The 19,137-nt window shown below is 44.0% G+C and overlaps 1 protein-coding gene across 4 annotated transcripts in view; it reads right to left on the bottom strand.

Moving 5' to 3' along the window:
• Positions 1-11,502: 11,502 nt before the first annotated feature.
• Positions 11,503-19,137, bottom strand: part of Syndig1 (synapse differentiation inducing 1) — a 179,655-nt gene continuing 172,020 nt past the window's right edge. For 2 of the 4 annotated variants that reach the window (XM_031372176.1, XM_031372177.1), the window contains exon 4: positions 11,681-12,851. In XM_031372176.1, the coding sequence (XP_031228036.1) occupies positions 12,693-12,851 (159 nt within the window). In that variant the 3' untranslated portion in view covers positions 11,681-12,692. Of the gene's footprint in view, positions 12,852-19,137 lie in introns of all 4 variants that reach the window. The other 2 variants (XM_031372175.1, XM_031372174.1) reach the window with 2 other exon arrangements.

The following is a 19,137-nucleotide window of genomic DNA, read 5'->3' as shown; positions in this document are numbered from 1 at the left end:
GGCTTTCTCGAAAAAATGCTTAATACCCAAGTGTGAAGACCAGAGTTTGGATCCTTAGCACCCACATAAAAGCTAAATAGGCACAGCCTCCCTGATAGAATCCTAGCATTTAAGAGGTGAAGGCAGGGGATCCCTAAAGCAAGATGGACATGTCAAGTAGAAGAATCTGTGAGCTCTGAGTTCAGCAGAAAAACCCTGCTTCAGCAAATAATCAGAGAATAATTGGGGAGAACCTGTCTGGTCTACATACACACAAACACACACACATGCACACACATACACAAGGGGGTACATATGCAATGTACATACATGTACAAATATGAACATACACATTCATGAGCATGACCCACATACACACATGCAAAAACCCTTGTGTGTGGTGAATGAACACAGTTTAAAATGATTAGAAGTAGTGTAAACTCCACTCATCCCAAGAGCTCGATTTTTGACAGCATTCCAGTCATATCTCTGCTGTCTGTCAACCTTATGTCTCCTCTTGGACAGAACAACCACCTCCTTGAAGAGTGTGTGTCACTCTTTGGTCTGATGTTACCACTTTTTCACCTGTACATACTTCATACTTGCCGTTTCTTGCTTTGAACCAGATCTACATGGATCACAGCATAGGTTACCTGTGCCATGGAGGTTTTACTCACTGTTGCAGCTCTGGGCCTTGCATAGCTGATGTCCACTCTTTTGTTTTTTTTTTTTTGTTTTTTTTTTTTAAAGCACTTTATTGTCCTCAAGGCAAGATTAATAGTCCAACTTTGATAAGCAATATATATGGTATGAGTACGTGCAGACCCATTTGGGCCTGAGTGCAGAGGAAAGAGAAAGGAGTTCTGGTTTGGATCCTGGAACCTTCATGAAATATCTATAATTTTGTATATTTATTGGCATGTGTAGGGCAGTGTGGAGCAGTGTGGAGCAGTGGTCTGCTCAGGTAACTTAGGCTCAGTAGAGTATTTGGTATTGAGCCCTGGAGCCCCTGCAGGCAATTTCTGCTTGCAGGGGGCAGAAGGAGCTTGGCCATAACTCCTGAGTCTTTGGTTCCTGTTTCAGTCACAACCCCTCACAGCTGCCCTCGCAGGAGATGTGTGCTCTATCAGGCAGCAATGCCCCAAGCTCCCAGCATTCTAGCTGGACCCTATCCCCAGTCATCTGACTACAAACCAGGCATGCCATGCCCCATACAATAAAAGGGGCTGTTTGCTTCCTCCTCTGTCTCTTAGTCTTCCTTCTCTCTTGCTCTTCCTCCCTCTCTCTTGCTCTCTCCTCTCTTTCCTGATCTTTGTTCTCTTCTCTTGCCTTCTTGCTCTCTTGCTTTCTTTTCTTTCCTCCCCCTCTCTCTCCCTCCTTTTCTCCTCTCCTTCCTCTCCTTCTCTCTACTTGACCAGCCTATTTTCTCCTTCCTACAATAAAATATCTCATTTATACATTGCCTCGTTTTAAATTAATGTTCCGTGTACCCACAGGCCTCAACACCAGGGAGAGAGAGAGTTCCAGGCCTCAGCCCAGGCTCCCGCCTTGGTACAACAGGCATGTTCCTACATATAATGCACCTGTGCAATGTAGGAATGGGGCAAAGAAGGGTATGGCACACTGAGGAGTCTGGAAATCCAAGGATGGGAAGAGGCCCAGTGGGAGCCCACACATCCTGATAAAAAACTGTTTTGACTGCATTATGATTATACCTTGTTAATAAGCCCAGTATTTATAATAATATGTGCATACTGGAGTAGGGAGGCAGTCACCTCTGTAATTGGTCTTTGATTCTCTGTGTTTCTATGTGTGATACAATCATTTTCAGAATTGTCTGTCTTTTGCCCATGAGCCCTATAGATTGGTGGTAGCTGTTGGCCTCATATGGCTTAAACTGAAATTTCTAGTAGACTTAGAATTCAGAATAAATTCTTTTCACTAGTAATTGTTCAAAGAAACAAAGACTGACTCTAAGGTGACCTCACATATGGAGGATATACAATCACCCTATTATTATAAGTATAATGGATAGGGTCTCTGAGACAACAGCCTCCAGAATTAATAATCGAATGCTGTTGCGTTCAGCTCTTCATTACTAGGCAGCCTTCATTCCTGTTTCTCTGGCCGTTCTCATTGAAGTTTGGACAGGCAACATATTGCTCTCTGGCCACTGAGAGAACATGGACTGTGTATAGAATCACAACTTCAAATTAATCAAATTCAGCACACATTGAGTGAAGGTCTTTCCTGTACATCATTCTAGACACTTGTGCAGACCTCATTGTAAAGGCATTCCACTGACCAGCACTCCGTGATGCAGAAAAACAGAGAGCTCCTGAGATAGGACTGGCAGGCAAGACACCGTGGAAATGAAGGCCTCAGTCAATGAGCATTACCCACAGGCAGCAAACCCAGTCAACCCTGGGGAAATCAATGCATTTCAAGCAAACTGTCAGGAAAGATAAAAAAAGAAAGAAAGAATAAGAACCATGTGAGTACTGTGGCTTTACAGTTTCCCTGCCATTGATGGGAGACAAGGAGGAAAGGGTTGCTTCTGCCCTTGTCTGATGATGACTTCTCTACTGTGCTCCAGGCAAAATCAAAGAGGTCACTGGTATCATTGATGATTGACAAGGGACAGCTGGAAGATCTGATCTACTGTTTTCAGAGGATGAGAATAACAATGAGCAATAAGCTAAGGCAGTAAAGCTGAACTGCTGTGCACCTGCTGCAGTGTGGCCAGCAGTGTAACATATTCTTAGGTGTGAAAAGCTCCTGAGGACAAATACATTGACTACTGTTACCCTGTGCTAAACCTGTGGAAGCAGGACAGAGGCTGGGGTCAGCACTGGCTTCTCTGTGTCTTGGGTCACTGACTAATGGTGCCACAAGTATGTCTGGGCTTCAGGTGTCTGGTTGACCTATATCTAAGCCTGTGTTGCCATTTTGCATGCTCCTGGGCCAATCTCCAGGAGCGACGGCCTCATTTGATTCATTTTTCCAAAACGTCACATTTTCTGTTTTAGCTTTCAAACTGAAAAATGTTATGCATGTCTTTAGTACATAACTTAGAAGTGAAGGCTGTTTTCCTAGCCATACTATCATAATTCAGGAGTGCTGCTAGAACAAAATTGCTGAGGCTAGAGAAGGTCTATTTAAGATGTGTTCTGCAAGTGTACATGGATGCAGTTTTAAAGTGTACAGGTACTCTCGGTATGAAAAGGAATGTAAACTTTCTCAGTGCTGTTCTAAACTTAGCTGCAAAAGTCCAGGCCACATATTATACCCTTCTTTGAATTCTCAGAATGGGGAAGTCTGAAAACAAACCTGTGCCAAGTTTCTTTCCAAGGGGGGAGTCAGTTGTTTTCTATGCTGTGGGTACTGAATAAATTTGGCAAGCCTTTCAAACTTGCCTTCATCCAATGAGTTTGTACTATTGTGCCAATGTCCTAAACCTGTCTGTGATTGTAGCCTTCAAGTAGTGGCACTTTGCAGGTGGTTTTACACGAGTAACCTCTTATCCTGAGGGTGTATGATCAAACCAGATGGATAACATTGGGGAATGGCTATAGGTCAGAGGTGAAGTAACAGAAAGAGACCCACAGAAGCCAAGGTGGAGGCTGGGTCCCCATCCCTGCGAAGGAGGCTGAGGGAATCACAATGAGATGTTATAATTGCTTTGGGTTCTGATAGTTTTGCTATGAGGATGTCACATGAGGTTTTGTTCTGGCCATTCATATATTCTTGGAGCCTTACCTTGCTAAAGCCTGAACCCTTATTTCCCTATCCCTTAACCATGGATTTAGGGTAGGCTAATTCTCTAGCAAGCAATACATATATACATTCATACATTCATTCATACATACATACACACACACACACACAGAGAGAGAGAGAGAGAGAGAGAGAGAGAGAGAGAGAGAGAGAGAGAGAGAGAGAGAGAGAGAGAGAGAGAGATTTAGGACCAGGAGTCTTTAAGTAATGCAAGCTGATGATAGAGAAGATGATGTGCTCTGGGCTCAAGGTAATTCCCTTTCCCCACTCACACCACTTGCTCTCTGTAGCCATAGCCATAGCAAAGGGTACCGGTTGGCCATACCACTCACAGTGGGACAGTAAATATAAATGGAACTTCACTGTGTAGTGTTTAGAGTCATGCAGGCATTAATAATGCATACTCGGAGGGCTCAAGTAACAGTAGGCAGGGCCTCATTGTCCTGAAACTTTTGCTTGTCCAAGATTTGTGGGAATTCTTTAGGGGTCCCTCAGTTAGGCAACACCACCCTTTCTCATTCTTCTTTCTGCTCCCACCTGAGATATCCCTTAAATACAGATATGCAGCTTCCATGTGTCTGAATTCTTGTTTTTGGAGTATTTCACCAACCCTATCCCCTAAAACTCTTGTATGTCAGTTCCTATGAAGGACTCACTTGTGCACATGAAGAGCCCTAGAATTAGCCTTGGTGATTTTCTGGGTCCTACTGCTAGTTCTGTTGTTTTTCAGGGATCTGGTGTAGCCGGGATGAATTCAAGTTGAGTGAGAAATGCTTGTAACATCCAGCATTACAAATTTCATGGCTATGCCACATATTCAGCCTGGCCTATTGTTTAAAGTATAGTATGCTCTATGCACATTAATTCAGCTGGCATAACCATGCCTGTATCTTGAATAAGTAAGTACAGGCTGGATTTCCTGTCATTACAGGGATAGCAGGGATCTGGGTACCCAATACTTACTGCCAATGTTCAGGCAGCTAGATGCCTTTGTAAAGAACACACTTGGACAAAGAGACAGGCACAGAAACAGGGCTGAGGGTGGTGGGTAAGCGGCTGTGATGACTGAGGACTGAGGAAAAATGTGTGTCACAGGATGAAAGATACATGAGCAGGGTCTTGTACCCTCTAAAACTCTCACGTTGAAACCTCTCATGCTACACCTCAAAATATATCCATAATTGGAAATTGGTTTTCTTAAGTAGACATCCAATTTAATATTGGGGTGTAAGAACAGTCATAATCTAACATGGGTTGGGTCTCTACTAGGTCAGGGAACTAGGACAAAAACATGTGTGAGAGTGTCTGGGAGAGCATTCTGTAAAGGGGCAGAAGACAGCAATGAATGTGTCTCATGGTTTGTGACCGTAGCCTGACTCTTTTATTACAGAGAAGTAGGGAAGGAAGCCCAGCTACACATGATATGGAGGCCTGAGTCTCTTTTTATGACCTTGGCTATTTTGGGAAAGTTGTCTCACAGAAAACCCAGGTTTTGCTCTCTGTGAATGGGGTTGCAGCCCTTCTAGGGTGATGTAGAACCTTTCTGAATCCAGTGTGACGGCTACCATTATCTTACCCATTTTCCTCTATTAGAATTAAGATTTGTACAAGTAAAAGCAGGTAGAAGTGTGCTGGGATACCTTGACACCTGGCCCTTTCTACTCCTCCAGTTCTACCCTTCCACTTATGTCCTTGTACTAAGCTGTGATGAAATATAACAATGAAGCCTTTCATGGGTCTGTGAGTGGATCCCAGGCTCACCTAGCCAGGTGACCCTCCTGTGTGGCTGATCCTTTCCTGAATGGTGCTTATATTGGAGTCACTATTCAAACAAGGTTTTTCATTTACAGCCTCCTTGCTTGTTAAGACCAACAGTTACGACAATGTCTCCGGACACTGGTAAATATCCAGAACGTATGGTATAAAGTCGCCCCTGATTTGTTTATTTCATTCTCCATCACACCTTGGTGTATGTTTTTTGACTTCATGCCCTTCTGGTCTTATGCTTTTTCTTTCAAATTAGTCTCTCCCTCCTTGAGAGATTAATTTAGAGAGTCCAGTGGTAGATGAAGTCTAGGAGGGGTCCCGAGAATGAACCCTTCTTTGTTCGGTGTACACACCTGCTCTCGGGGAAGCCACAGGACAGGGCAAGTGAGGGAGGTCTGTGTCTCTAGCTTTTCTCCTGCCACAAGTCCCTCAAAGGAGTGCTTGGTGGTGAGGTAGCTACTACCAGGTGTGCTTGCTACCCACATTTCAGTTAGAGCTCAGTTGGAGACACTGATTGCTACCTCTGACTGTTCCTAGAAGGGCACTGGTCTCAGTGTTCCAAGACTGACTTAGGTCTAGATTCTGTCCTTTCCCCAGCAAATGCCATAGCGAAAGCTTTACTGAGCAGTTTCTTCACCTAAACTGAGGATAATGACGAGTGTGGCAAAAGACTATTACAAATGCAAAACGCAATGGTTTTGCAATGTGTTCTTCAAATACCAGATACATGTTATTTTAAAAAATCCGTTGCTAGGAAATCTATAAGATGTCCTGGGAAGATCTGATTTGAGATGTCAAAAGAAGCTGGATTTTCTTCTTGAAATAAAAATGAGAAGATCTTCATTCCTTAGGGTACCACATTATCCTCCCCAAGTTCATCACCAACTAAGCAAATACAGCTGAAGTGAACCTGATCTTTTTTTACTGAATTAAAGATTGTCCATGGTCAGTTGCTATTTCCTGCTGCTAATTACCCAAGGTTCTCTTGAGAAAACCAATAGAAACATTGCCTCATACTAACAGGAAATTGCAGAGCTTCTTATGAATGGTTGGCTAATTCTGCCCTCAGGAAGTGCAGAGCCAACCGTAACAGGTCCCGCCTGCTCATCAGGAGCATCTCACCGGCCCAGTTCAATCAGGAAACTGTAATCACTTAAACTATGTGTGAATCCTATCCAGGTGACAAAGATGCTAGTTCATGTGACTTAGAAGAATGCTAAGCACCTTGGCCCACCCTAAAGCATCTTGATTTGCTGAATAAAAGAATTTGAACCTAAAGATAGGATTTGTTATGTGGTAGAAACAGACATAAGCTGCTGCTTCTTTTTAAGTGGAGTCATGAGTTAGAGCCAGGAGTCATAAGTGTTACAAGCAGAGCACTGGGAAGTCAGAACTGCATGCTGATCCTGATTGTGTGGCACTTCTGCTCCTCACACCAAAATATGTAGGTATTGCACTGCTGTCCTCTTCGTCTCCCTAGATTCAGGGTATTCCCAAATGAACTAACTTCATTGCAAAGCAGAGCACGTAGTGTTGGTGGACACAGGAGCTGTGCTCTCTGACATCCACACCATGGCTGCTAAAAGTACCACGTGTTTACTGCCTTGCTTCCCAATGGGCGCTTGTGCGCTAAGCAGACACAGGCTTTTCTCTCAAGCCAGAGTCGAGGCAGACCTGACTGTCATTGGATAGCCTCGATAGTTGCAGTGACCTTAGAAAAGCTGTAGCCCAAAGGCTCAGCCAGCCACTGCTAATCCTGACAAGGAGGGAGGCAGAGAACTAAAGGTATTGGCACCCAAGTAAGTATCGAAGCCTTGCAGGCTGTATCTTTCAGTTGTGAATGTGCACAGCTAGTGAGGGCAAATGTGCATCAGGCAATGGAGGTGCATAGAGTGAATGCCAATGAGCATAGTGAGAGTCAGGACAATACTGTCCTTGTGGCACTTTATAAGTGGCTTTAGTGCCATGACACTGAAGGTCTGGTAGTAGACAAACTCTTTCAATCTCTCAGGGGTTAGCATCCCAGTAATTCTCATCTTTCATGGAGTCTAGAACAAGTGTGGTCGTGGTGAATCATGATAGACCCTGAGGCCTCCAGTGGTTGGCCACACTGCCTTAATATGGCACGGTTCTGCCAGGGGTAGAGCCCTCACACAATGTTGACAGCAGCCTCATAGAAGACATCATTGGAGAGAAGGGGAGATGGCACACGATACCAGTGCCAGCGACTGCCTTCTTTCACCTCACTGTCGTCTGGCTTTCCAAAGCTTGCTTTATGAAATCTGCCATACACATTGTTATTTAAAAACAAAGAAAAACAAGCAATAACAGTTATAGTACCAGGGACAAAACCCTGAGTAACTAGCTCTTGACCTTCTTCCTGGAATAGGGGCAAGTTTTCTCAAGAAGATGCAGGTTTATCCTACGAACCTGAGTTGCTCCTCTTCCCACTGTTCGACTTCAGAAGCCCAGGCAAGCATCACCCACTAGAAATGCCTCCAATCTAAAGCCTCTACCAGGAAGCTCTATATTCTGCCTAATCTTCTGATATTAGCCTGAAGGTTTCACTTACTGTACATCACTCTACCACATAGAGCCATGTGATGCTCCTTGCCCAGTGTCCTATCACTGGTGTGTGGGCAGCAGTATTCAGTCTCCAGTGTTCAGGAGAGACTGGTCAAGGCCATGGCTGCCATGCCCTACTCTTCACCCCTGCTAGAACAAACAATGTTCTGAGATCCCAGGCCTATAGCAGTTTTCATCTCTGCTGATTCTCTCCACATGGAGCTTTGACATTTTCCTGGGGTGCTCAGCAGGCTGATGTATTCATTACTACATTTACAAGCTTGTTTGGAGGGATGCCAGTAATCTACAGGCCCTTTGTGTCTATGGGTTTAGCATTCACTGTTACCTTGCAGATCTGAGAAGATAAACTCAGGATCACAAAGGTCTCTGGTTCTCCACCCCTTGATCAGATTATCCTGATGACCTGGAGTGGGGGGCTAGTTGGAAACATCACAGCCATCCATGGTCATTTCTTCTGGTTCATCTGATATTCCCAATGTAAGAAAGCAGAGCAGATACAAAACCTGGCTTCTTTTAAGAGATGAGTCCACTCTGTTTTTCTGTAGCTTGCTTGGACTCAGGCTCAGAGCTGCTATGTCAAAATTAACACTTAACTCAAGAGATGTCAATATATGTGGCAATAAATGTGCAAGCAGAAACACAAATTTGTCCTTACAAGGAAGTGGAATTTTAACCAGACAACTAGAGACTCAAAGACTCTGAAAGACCTTGAGGGTGAAGCTGGCCCCGACACTCAGGCTAGGTTTTGCCCACGGCCAGAGCTATGGTGACCACTTACCACTTATATTCCAGGAGTTACTGGCAAAGGAGGGCGGTCCACAGATGATCTTTATATCCAGAGTCCATTCTGCATTGCAGGTGACCTCTATAGTGCTTTTGGAGGGCAGGTATTGGCTGGGCTTGAGGGATGTCCTGCTTAGCATAGAAGAGTTGTTCATGTTATCCTACTTAACTGTGTGGCCTGTCTATAAGAATTGGGCAGCCACTCAAGTCTCAGTTACTTCTTATTGTAGTTTCCTGAGGAAAACTGGGATACCTGGTCAAATGGGTGCAGCTGGTTATATAATTCCTGCTTACACTGAGGAAAGACACTTGTGGGTATGGGGATGTCTAGTAAGATAGAGATACCACAGAATAGGGTCATATTGCTAATTCCGGAAACTTAATATAGGAAGAATTCAATGTACAGTTGACTACCTGATGAACTGGAGACTCCGGTGAGGTAGGCTATATGATATTTTTGGAGAGCTGAGTGTGAGTGTGGTATGGACACCTGATAGTAGAAGGATACTTGTGAGCTGAGGATACCTCATAAAGTGGGGACTTGTGGTAAAGCCGGTCTTCTCAAGCAAAACATACAGGAGAAATGAGGGAGCTAAAAGAGTCTTTTCTAAGAATGGAACAGTGACATCAGGAGAAGGGAGTTGAAGATGTACCACAGCTATCTTAAAGGAGCATGGTGACCCGCCACAGAAGGGGAAACTTCCTAAGAATTGACATCATTTCAGGTCTCTCCATCCTGCTCCTTACATTTCTGGCAAAGTCAGTTGGAAATATAGAAACCCAAAGACCTTCCATGTCTCTATGCATCGTGTTTCACTTGGCTGTGTGATCTGTCCCATTTCTCTTGCCATGGGTTGCAACTGGGGTGCAAGACATGTACAAAACTGAGTAAGCTAGGGTCTCTTCTTGGCTTCATGGGACCTTAGGGAAAGGAATGTGTCCTGGGTCTCTGCTATTTAACAATATAATTGTGAGGATGACTTTCATAATATTTGAATGGGCTGGTGTGGAAAAGACACTTTTCCCTGGCAGGGTCAAGGGTGTAAATGACAGAAGTAGCACTCTGTCACTGGTGGTAAGCCAGGCTGAGACATTTCAGGTATGGCTTGCCCTTCCCATAATACCTGCCAACGTATGTGTTTAGTGTGTTCTTTTCTCTGAACTTCAGTTTTCGTCTGTCTCTATCATGTTTCCCCTGAGATGCTACTATGAGGTCATATTCATGTGCCTAACAAATGGGCTGCCCATGGAGGGCAGGTTGCAGGAAGATGGCTCTGCTTTTTGCAGCATATTATTAATGTAACAGGGCCACTGAGAATGGCATTCGCCTACTTCCCCTATAGTCACTAGGACCAGGCTTTTTTTTTACTGTACTGTTCTACCCACTAATTGTGCTACACAGCTCCAATCCATTAGCTCCAATTTAACTCCTCATATACACTTTTGACCATGACTTGTATGATACTTGAAATAACCTTGGTCTCCTGGCCCTGGAGAATTATTACATAGTAGCTCTTGAGAATTAACAACAAGGACAGTAGCCTTGTAAACTGAGCTTCTTCTACCTTGAAATACAAAACTAGGACACAGTGGGTAGATGGGCTAGCACATGTGGACTAACTTGCCTAGAGAGACTAAAATTATGTATTTACCAGATCTACCAAGTGGAATTTTGTGCATACCTTAAATTTAAAATGGATTCTTTCAAGATAAGCATCACTCCCATTTTATACAATGGTTCATGATGCATAAATCTGGAGAGGTTGGGTTAAAAGTTGAAATGATAAAAGCAAACTATGAAATGGCCCATGAATAATACTGACAATAATCAGACCATCCATCTATTATACCTATTTACACCCATTACTGTTCTTGTGAACCCAAGAGGTCCCCAGCAATCATATGTAGCAGAGCTTTTCAATTGTTCTATCCTAGAGACACAGTTCAAAGAGTGTTGGACATTTGTCCAAGACCACACAATGAAAAAAAAGTATACCTGAATTTGAATCCAGGTTAGGTTGACCCCCAATCCTATACTTTCTGTTTGGCCAACTCACTCAACTCTCATTAGAGAGTGTGTGTTAGAACATCATATGAACACTCTTCCTAGAACTATGGGTTTAGAGAATGTTTGAAATCATCCATTTTTTGTTTGTTTATTTGTTTTGGTTTTAGTTTTTTGAGACAGGGTTTCTCCATGAAGCACCCACTGTCCTGGAACTTGCTTTATAAGCCAGGTTAACCTCGACCTCAGAGAGGTCTGCCTGCCTCTGCCTTCCAAGTGCTGGGATTAAAGACCTCACAGCCAAGCCCACATGATTTTTTTTTTTTTTTGAGATGAATGCTATGTTCAACTCAGGAAAACAGTGTCCATGGTTTTGAATACATTAAGAGTTCAAGGTCAAGGTGAGCAATGGCAAGTGGGAGAGATTAAACTTGTTATTATTCCAGGTAGGGGTTCTCACCTGCACTAAGCACTGAAATCACCAGGCTGATTCTGACTAGTTAAGTCAGGACTTCTGGGTCTGTGATGCCAGCATTCTAGGATCTGGCACTTTTTTAAGTACTACAGGAAGAACTCCATACATAGGATCTCTGTATCCTTTGGTGGTGTTCAAGGTAGACATTTATATAACCAGGGTTGTGTGATTCATGATTCTTGCCCTGCAAGGCCACCCAACCACAGTTTCTGCATGCTGGCTGGCTCTTCCACCAGTAAAGCACAAAGTAAATCATCAAAACAGAGCCCAAACATCACCATTCATCAGAAAGAAAAGTCATAAGCAAACAAGCTAAAAGATAATTTTTTGTTAAATAATGAACACTCGTAAAACAGCAATGACATGGTATTAAAACATCTGTGATTACTTATTTCTCAGCATTCATCTGGCAACTGAAGCAGCATGAAGCAAGAGTTGCACTTTAAAAATGACAAGAAAATAGCCATTCATTTAGTGGACAGAATAAGGCCCATCTCATTTCCGGGATCTCCAGCATTGGTGGTGCTCATGGCAGGATGAGCGTCCAGGAGTTAAACACCAGGTGTGTCTTCACAGCTCCTTTCCCTCAGGCTCCTGGGCAAAACACTGGGTTTGTATTCGAGAGAAGCTGTGGGCTTCCTCTTCTTTAAGATTAGTGAGGCCCCAGAACTGTGTATTGCTGGGTATCTGCAAGAAGCCTGATGCTCCAAGCTGGGGCAGCGTGCTGGGACTGAGCAGGGCCAGGGTAGGCATTATGCTCCTCTAATTTTGCATTCTCAGGCAGGATCCATCTGTGGACAGAGACAGAAGATCTCCCAGCAGGTGTTTTCTTTTCCTCCTTAGCCCCACTTGTTTCTGACAAGGAAGCCACAAAGATGGGGTACACACAGAGGATTTAAGCGGGCCACAAGCTAGTGGTGACATGTCTCCTGCATTTTGCCTATTGCACCATATTCCATAAAAAATAAACATATTTTAACTGTTTGTATATTGCTAATGGGGCATTGGTCCAGGCACTGGCAGGCTGCAGAGCTGGGTTGTCATTCATCCAATAGAATTCATCCAGGGTCAGCCACTGGGATGGAATCTTTGGAACTTCCATGTGTGGAAGAATCAGCATTGCTGGCTGCCTGATGCTCTGCACAGTGCTGAAGATGAAGTTGAAGGATAAAAACAAAAGAAGTCCAGGAGTAGAAGATTCCAGGGCATCATGGAGTCATTTGGCAATCACTCGTACTGTACAGTAACACACAGGTGTCTCTTCTCTGCCCTCATACAGCTGGCTCGTCTCTCCCTCCTTTATGCCAGCCTTTGGGAAGCTCACAGGTGGTTGTTTTTGGAGAGGTAGGCAATGAGGGCGACAGCCACACCCACATAGATGCCGGTTCCAATGGTAATGGACAGGACTGCCAGGAAAAGGGCCCTTCGGGAGCTGGTGCTGGCCTGGTGGAAGTCTCCTTTGGCCACAGCTTTGTTTGTCTAGAGTTAGCAGAGAAAAAGACAAGGAGAGTGAACAAGTTAGAAATAACGGTGAGTAGAGAGTTCTGCTTGACTTCTTCCCAATCTTTAACTTTACTGGATTACGGACAGGTACCACCAATACAGGCAAGGACACAGGGGAACAGGATTTATTCTCATAAAGATTTGACTCCAGATAAGTCTCTAACTTAAAAAAAAATATGGATCGATGGTGTTTGCCACTGTTCCCCACATGGCACGTCCCCCTTTTCTCATGTCTCAAGGAAGTCACATCTTGAACTATCCAGGCAGGGTCATAGGAACAATCGATATATCAGAGATGCGTGTGGCTCTCATCTCTAGTGTGACCCTTCCTACTCAACAATGGCATTATTGTCACTAGAAAAACAATTTCTGAAGCATATTTTCAATGCCTATAACCCAATAGAAGCATGGAGAAGGAAACTATTTCTCATTTCCAAGAGAGGAAATTAGGGGGTGATATTGTTAAATGTATCCCAGAAGCCTTGAGGCGCCTTCCTTTGGAGTGCTATGACACCCTGATTCCTGACTGTCCCCACCCTTGCCATAGCTAGGATTGCTATCATTCATCTACTGGTAAAAGTACTCTGTGTAAGGCCTTTATCTTTGTGCTTGAGTACTTGGTTATGTAATGAGCAACTGGGTTAGTTAGATCTATATTTCTTGGGGTCATGAGGTAAAGGGTAATATAGAGAGTAGGTACTGGCTCAGAATCAGTGTTTTGGAGCAGACATTGTAAGCCCTTCTCTAGCTCCTCCCTTCCTTGTCATTTTCTGAAGTTAAGACTAGAAATACTAGCTAAGGGAGGGGGGTTGGCTACTTTAGGTAAGTCTCATTCATCTCCATAAGAACTCTGGAAAAGGTTTTGTTCTGTTATAAAGCATGAAATCACTATGTAAAACATAGTCCTCCTTCTTGTCTGGAGATGTAGCTATATAGCTATCTCTATAATGGGTGTCTTCCCAGAGGTGATTTCAGAAGCCTGTATCAATACTAAAGGGGCCCCTGAGGCAGATCTAGAAGCCCCCTGAGAACTAGAACTACTGACGAACATGAGCCTTTGTGGTTTTTACTGGCTGGCTAGGACCCTTTGCTACACTGTATGTACTCCTTGATTTAGGAAGTGGAGTGCCATTGGTTTAAGTTGTAGCATTATGGAAGGACCACCTGAGACACATAGCTCATGGGCTAATGGAATGGATGCTGCCAAGACACATGATCCTCTGTAGCTCTGAGTGATGCCCAGGAAGACTAATCCTATGAGGCAAAGGACACTCTGGTCAATGTAAAAGTAGAGCTCACTGTTCTGTGGATTTCCCTAACTCACTTTCGTGATCATCCCTAATCTCTTACTGGCCCCACTTTTCAGGGTGAATCTGAGATATTTCTGCATTACATGTAGGTACAAGAGACCATACTGTTCACTTAACCTAAAAATAATAACTTATGTCATAAGCCTTAGGTAGTCAGACTTGGAGGTAACTTGTGAGTTTTCATTTTCTACAATCTCCTGATTCTGATTTAGTGAGATAAGAAATCTGTAATGTGTTCATAAGAACTCACATCTGCCTCTGAACCCCTTCTCTGGATGCTGGCTTCTGAATCTTGAAAGCTAGGTGTAGAGAGAATCTCTTATAAAGTACCACTGGTCAAGAAAATTGGTGGCCAATGAGCTGAGGCAGGAAATAGGAGGTGGGACACTGGCAAGAAGAGATAGGATTCTGGGTGGAATATCCTTTGGATAAAGGGAAACATAGGGAGAGATTCAGGGGACAAAATGAGAGGGACAAGACTGGGAGACAGACTGAGGAAATGGATGCACACCAGCAGGTAGAGGAACTTGGAGACACCAAGGGGATGCTGAGGAAACTAGAAGAAATAATCAAAAGAAGTGGGCCAGCACTGAAGGAGTGGTAACTAACCAGGTGGTAGACATAGAATAGATTGAATGGTTAAATAAGTTAAGAGCTAGTTAGGGAATGAGCCAAACTTTATGATCTAGGCATTTAATAATAACTTATTAGTCTCAGAGTCGTCATTCTGGGAGCTGGGACTGGGAAAGAAAAACTTGGAATTTAAAAATTATTTTTATAGTTAGGCTTTATATTTTCCTCCCTCATTTCCTTGAGCTTGGAAGCTAATGGTGGGCAAGGTTTTTGTGATGCAGAGTTGGGGGAATTTAAAATGAGAAGCCTCCAAGGACAGCAGTAATTAATTAATTAAGCTATAATTAGCTGGGTTTCATTTTATCTAGCAATACTCCTAAACACTCCAATGTCCTATAACATAATTCACTGTAATTGCCCTTCTTGGCATTAACCCCAAACAGCCCTGGGACATCAGCAAGCTGCACAGCTTGCCACTGCCTGGTAAGCCCGTACTAGGGAGGAGGAGGGGAGGCAGAGGAAGCCTAGAGAGGAGGATGAACCTACTTCATCTAATCAGGAAATGTCCAGAGAATCTCCTGAGTGCCACTTCTCTATTCATCGGAGTTGAACCCCGTGGATACTTATTATAGACCAGAGCCTGTACTTCCCTTGTCCTCTGTCATCAACTTGGAGCCCAGAGTATGCCCATAGGTGGTACTGGTGATGTTGGTGGGCAATCAATAAGTATTAATGTATGACCAAATGTGAAGGTGCTGAAATATAACCTTCAAAAGCCATGCATAGTTTAGCCCTTAGTCACTGATCTTTGTTTTTCCAAGGGTGAAAGATGGGCGTAGCAGCCTAACCATCCTTAAACTTGTGCTCTGGCTCTGTTTTGAAGGTTCTGCGCAGAGGCAGCCAAAGCACTCATACCCAAAGCCTCCACGTCTGAGAATCAATGTTACTCCTTCCTTCTCATAGCCTGCCTTAGAAGAACTTGATCTGTAATTTTTCTTCGGTTCTTGAACATTTGTTTTTTTCCAACAGATACTCAGGGTGTGTGACAAGAAGACAGTATTGTAGAAATGGTCAAAGCATCAAGTTGGTAACTTTAGGTAACAAGGCACTCAATATTTGCCTTTTCTAGAATCAGAGAGTTCCTGGGGGTCTCAAAGCCATTAGAATAGTTCCTTCATCTCAGAAAGTAGATAACTGTAGTTGCTGGCCTCTTCTTGTCCTTTTGCAAAGCAAAAACTGGAAGAAATGCCTCTCTCCTAGCTAACTGTGTTAGGCTCTATGACACGTTTATTACTATGTATGGAAGCAGCAGTACTCAACCTATTTGCAGGGGGTGGAGGCAACACTGAACACTGTGTGAAAGTGTTTTTTTTTTTTTTTTCCCCACAAGAAAGGTTGGCCCAGGTCAAATAATCTAGCTGCTCCCGACCACTCTGCTGAGGAAGGAGAAGAAGGAGAGGAGGGACAAGGGGGCAGATGTAACCAGTGCCCCCAGACGACAGAGACAAGATAGGGGTGGGGATGTTGGCTGGAATGAACAGCGCCTAGGATAATTAGGAACCTTGATTTATCCACACTCTTCTACACAAGAAACTCCTGTGGCCAAAGTGAATATTTAGAAAGGCCACCATAAAGCTGGTGGGTGTGGAAATACTTCTTGCTTGTATGGGAACTAGCCACTTGCCTGATACCAGACTTGACCTGTTGCTCTCTGCCCCCGAATAGGCCTCAGCCCTCACAGTTTAGAAACTTGTGCTGTCTCCATCATCGGTTCTTAAGAAACTTGCCCTCTCCAATTGCTTTGGCCATGAGCAAGGCTACTTCCATATGTCCCACAGCTCTGTGTCTAAAGGTCTGGAAGAATTGGCTTGGCAGTTCTGATTTGGATTTGGTTGTGGTCAGCTCACTGTCCTATAGACTCTGTCGGGGCTGGAAAAGCTCAGAACCCGTTCCCAACCCTGTAGATTCTTCCTTGTGCCAATTCTTCAGTCTTTCCTCAGGATTCAGTACTCAGATCCTACCTTCCCTCAGTGGCTACTGGCATCCTCTTCCTGATACTTTCTTCAGGTTTTGCTTGCCCAATCAATGTCCAGATAGACAACTTGTTCACTTTCACTGTATCTCAGGATCTTTCCAGGAGGTAAAGGGAACCATAGGGTTGCCCTGCTATCCCTAAAGCCACTGGGACACTACCATGTGGTTCTTGGGAGAAAGTACCTAATTCTACTACTACAGAGACATACACAGACTGTCCACTTGGGGCTCCTCTAGATGAAACAGAATCTAATCTCACCCAACTTTTGAAGTATAACCAAATTCAGGCTCCTAAGCTAAGAGGCTGAACCTCTAGAGGACCATTTCAGGTAGCTTTTCTTCAGTTCTTCCTCTACCACTTTAGAACCCAAAACTTTGAAAGCCACCAAGGCCGAACAATATAGTAACCACGAAATACCCCCACCTATCTACATACACCTTTCTGGCCACAAACACATTATGATTCACAAAGTCTTGAGAAGCCCTATCAGTCTACCCCTTAACATTGTAGGAAAGCTGCCACCTGCACTTTCTTCAGGGGATTAGGAACAAGAGCTCTTGTGTCTGGGGATTTCGTTTCCTGCAGTTTAGCAAACATGTTGTGAAAAATATCTGTCATAAACAGAAAGTGCAGGCAGTTCATTAGTCTGGAGTATCAGTGGCTTGCTGTGCACCTTTGCATCTACAGGAGTAGGGCACGAGGAAAGTCTTTAGTATGGTCAGCAGCTAGAGCTCTATACTCTTGAGCACTGCCCATGTGGATTTCAGACCACAGATAAATAAACTGGGCTGGGATGATAGCTTAGTTTGTAAAGAGCTTGCTGTGTTAATATGTGGACCTGAGTTCAACTCCTAGTGGACTATGGCAGCGTGTGCCCGAAAATTCAGTTCTGAGAGGTAGAAAACAAAGGATCTCTGGGGTTTGGTGACTAGCCATCTAGACAAACTATAAGCCCTAGTTTCAGGGAGATACTGTCTCAAAAAGTAAATGAAAAGTGCTTGTGGAAGCCTTTGGATGCTGACTTCTTCTTCTACAAGCTTCTGTACAAATATGTGCACATATACATCAAAATCTGTATCTGTTGCACATACGCACACATGTGTGCACACACACAGAGACAGACAGACAGACAGGCATGGGGGCACTGGGTGAAATAATAAGCAACCATAATGCAGGCACAGCTGCAAGCACTGTGTTTTAGACATAGATGGAGAGGGAGAGGGAGAGGGAGAGGGAGAGGGAGAGGGAGAGGGAGAGGGAGAGGGAGAGGGAGAGGGAGAGGAAGAGGGAGAGGGAGAACACACTTAAACCATGAGGAACTGGGCATGCAGAGCCCACTATAAATACTCTGCTTCCTTAGTTAAAGAGCTTCCTTCTTTTGCCTGGTTGTAAAGATACAAAGAAAATATGATCTTAAAATCAGAGAGCAAAAGTAGCCATTTAGACTCAAGAAAACAGTTCACCTTCTGCATGAATGAAGTGCTATTTTAGCTGAGACAAAATTTCTGTGGGGGATCAGGGTGGTTCTGCCAGGATTCCTGCAGAGTCTCCTGTGGGTCTAGACATTTCCAGCTCTAGAGATCTATAACCTCACCTAGCTTGCCTAATGTCTCCCGTTTTGCTGAAGACCCAGGCCCCTGGGTTATCCAACAGACTTAGCATAGTGTCACAGGCTGGAATATGCCCCCTTCTCTCGGGCTCCTCTTCCCTCTATAGTGCATTTGCTGGCTTGCTTTCTAATAGGTACTTCAGTTGGAAGTTTCATAGGAGGTTTAAAGTCAGGTCATATGGCTTTGTGTTGGCTCTACATTTGGCCAGAGTGAAACAGCTCTAGGATGAAGGAAATTGGGGCAATTCTATTGAGTCAGGAAAAGGATCCTGATATCTGCAGAAACTCATGGTCCTAGCATTTCCACATCCAATGTGTTCAAAGATCTGTGTTCACATTTAAAATCTTACAGGCAATATAGACATCCTGAGACCCCGACATTAGCAGCACCAAGGAAAGATTTCCTTGAGAGCACCCAGATCTTTCTGCAAGGAAACTATCATCTTCAAGGTGCCTGGTCACTGGTCTTTCAGTGGGTCAGTAACTAACCCTATGCTGAGGTTTCCCTACCTCTAGATTAAAATCCTGACAGGCTGGTGTTTATTTTCTTTGGCTAGAAACTGCTTTAGGTTGAGGTTTCTGAAAATCTACAATTTTCTCTGAAAGACTGTCCTGCTGCTCTGCTCTTTCCATAGTTCCTCTCCTAAGGGGAGAGAGGCAGTCAGGCCAGGTGTTCCCATGTTCCACATCACCCACCCAGCCTGCTGTCTGTTCATGGAGAGGCCTGGGTCACAG

This window comes from Mastomys coucha, unplaced genomic scaffold (genome assembly GCF_008632895.1).
Source record: "Mastomys coucha isolate ucsf_1 unplaced genomic scaffold, UCSF_Mcou_1 pScaffold15, whole genome shotgun sequence".
Classification (NCBI taxonomy): Eukaryota; Metazoa; Chordata; class Mammalia; order Rodentia; family Muridae; genus Mastomys; species Mastomys coucha.
Note: the sequence above shows the minus strand (reverse complement) of the source record. Positions and strands in the feature narration are given on the sequence as shown.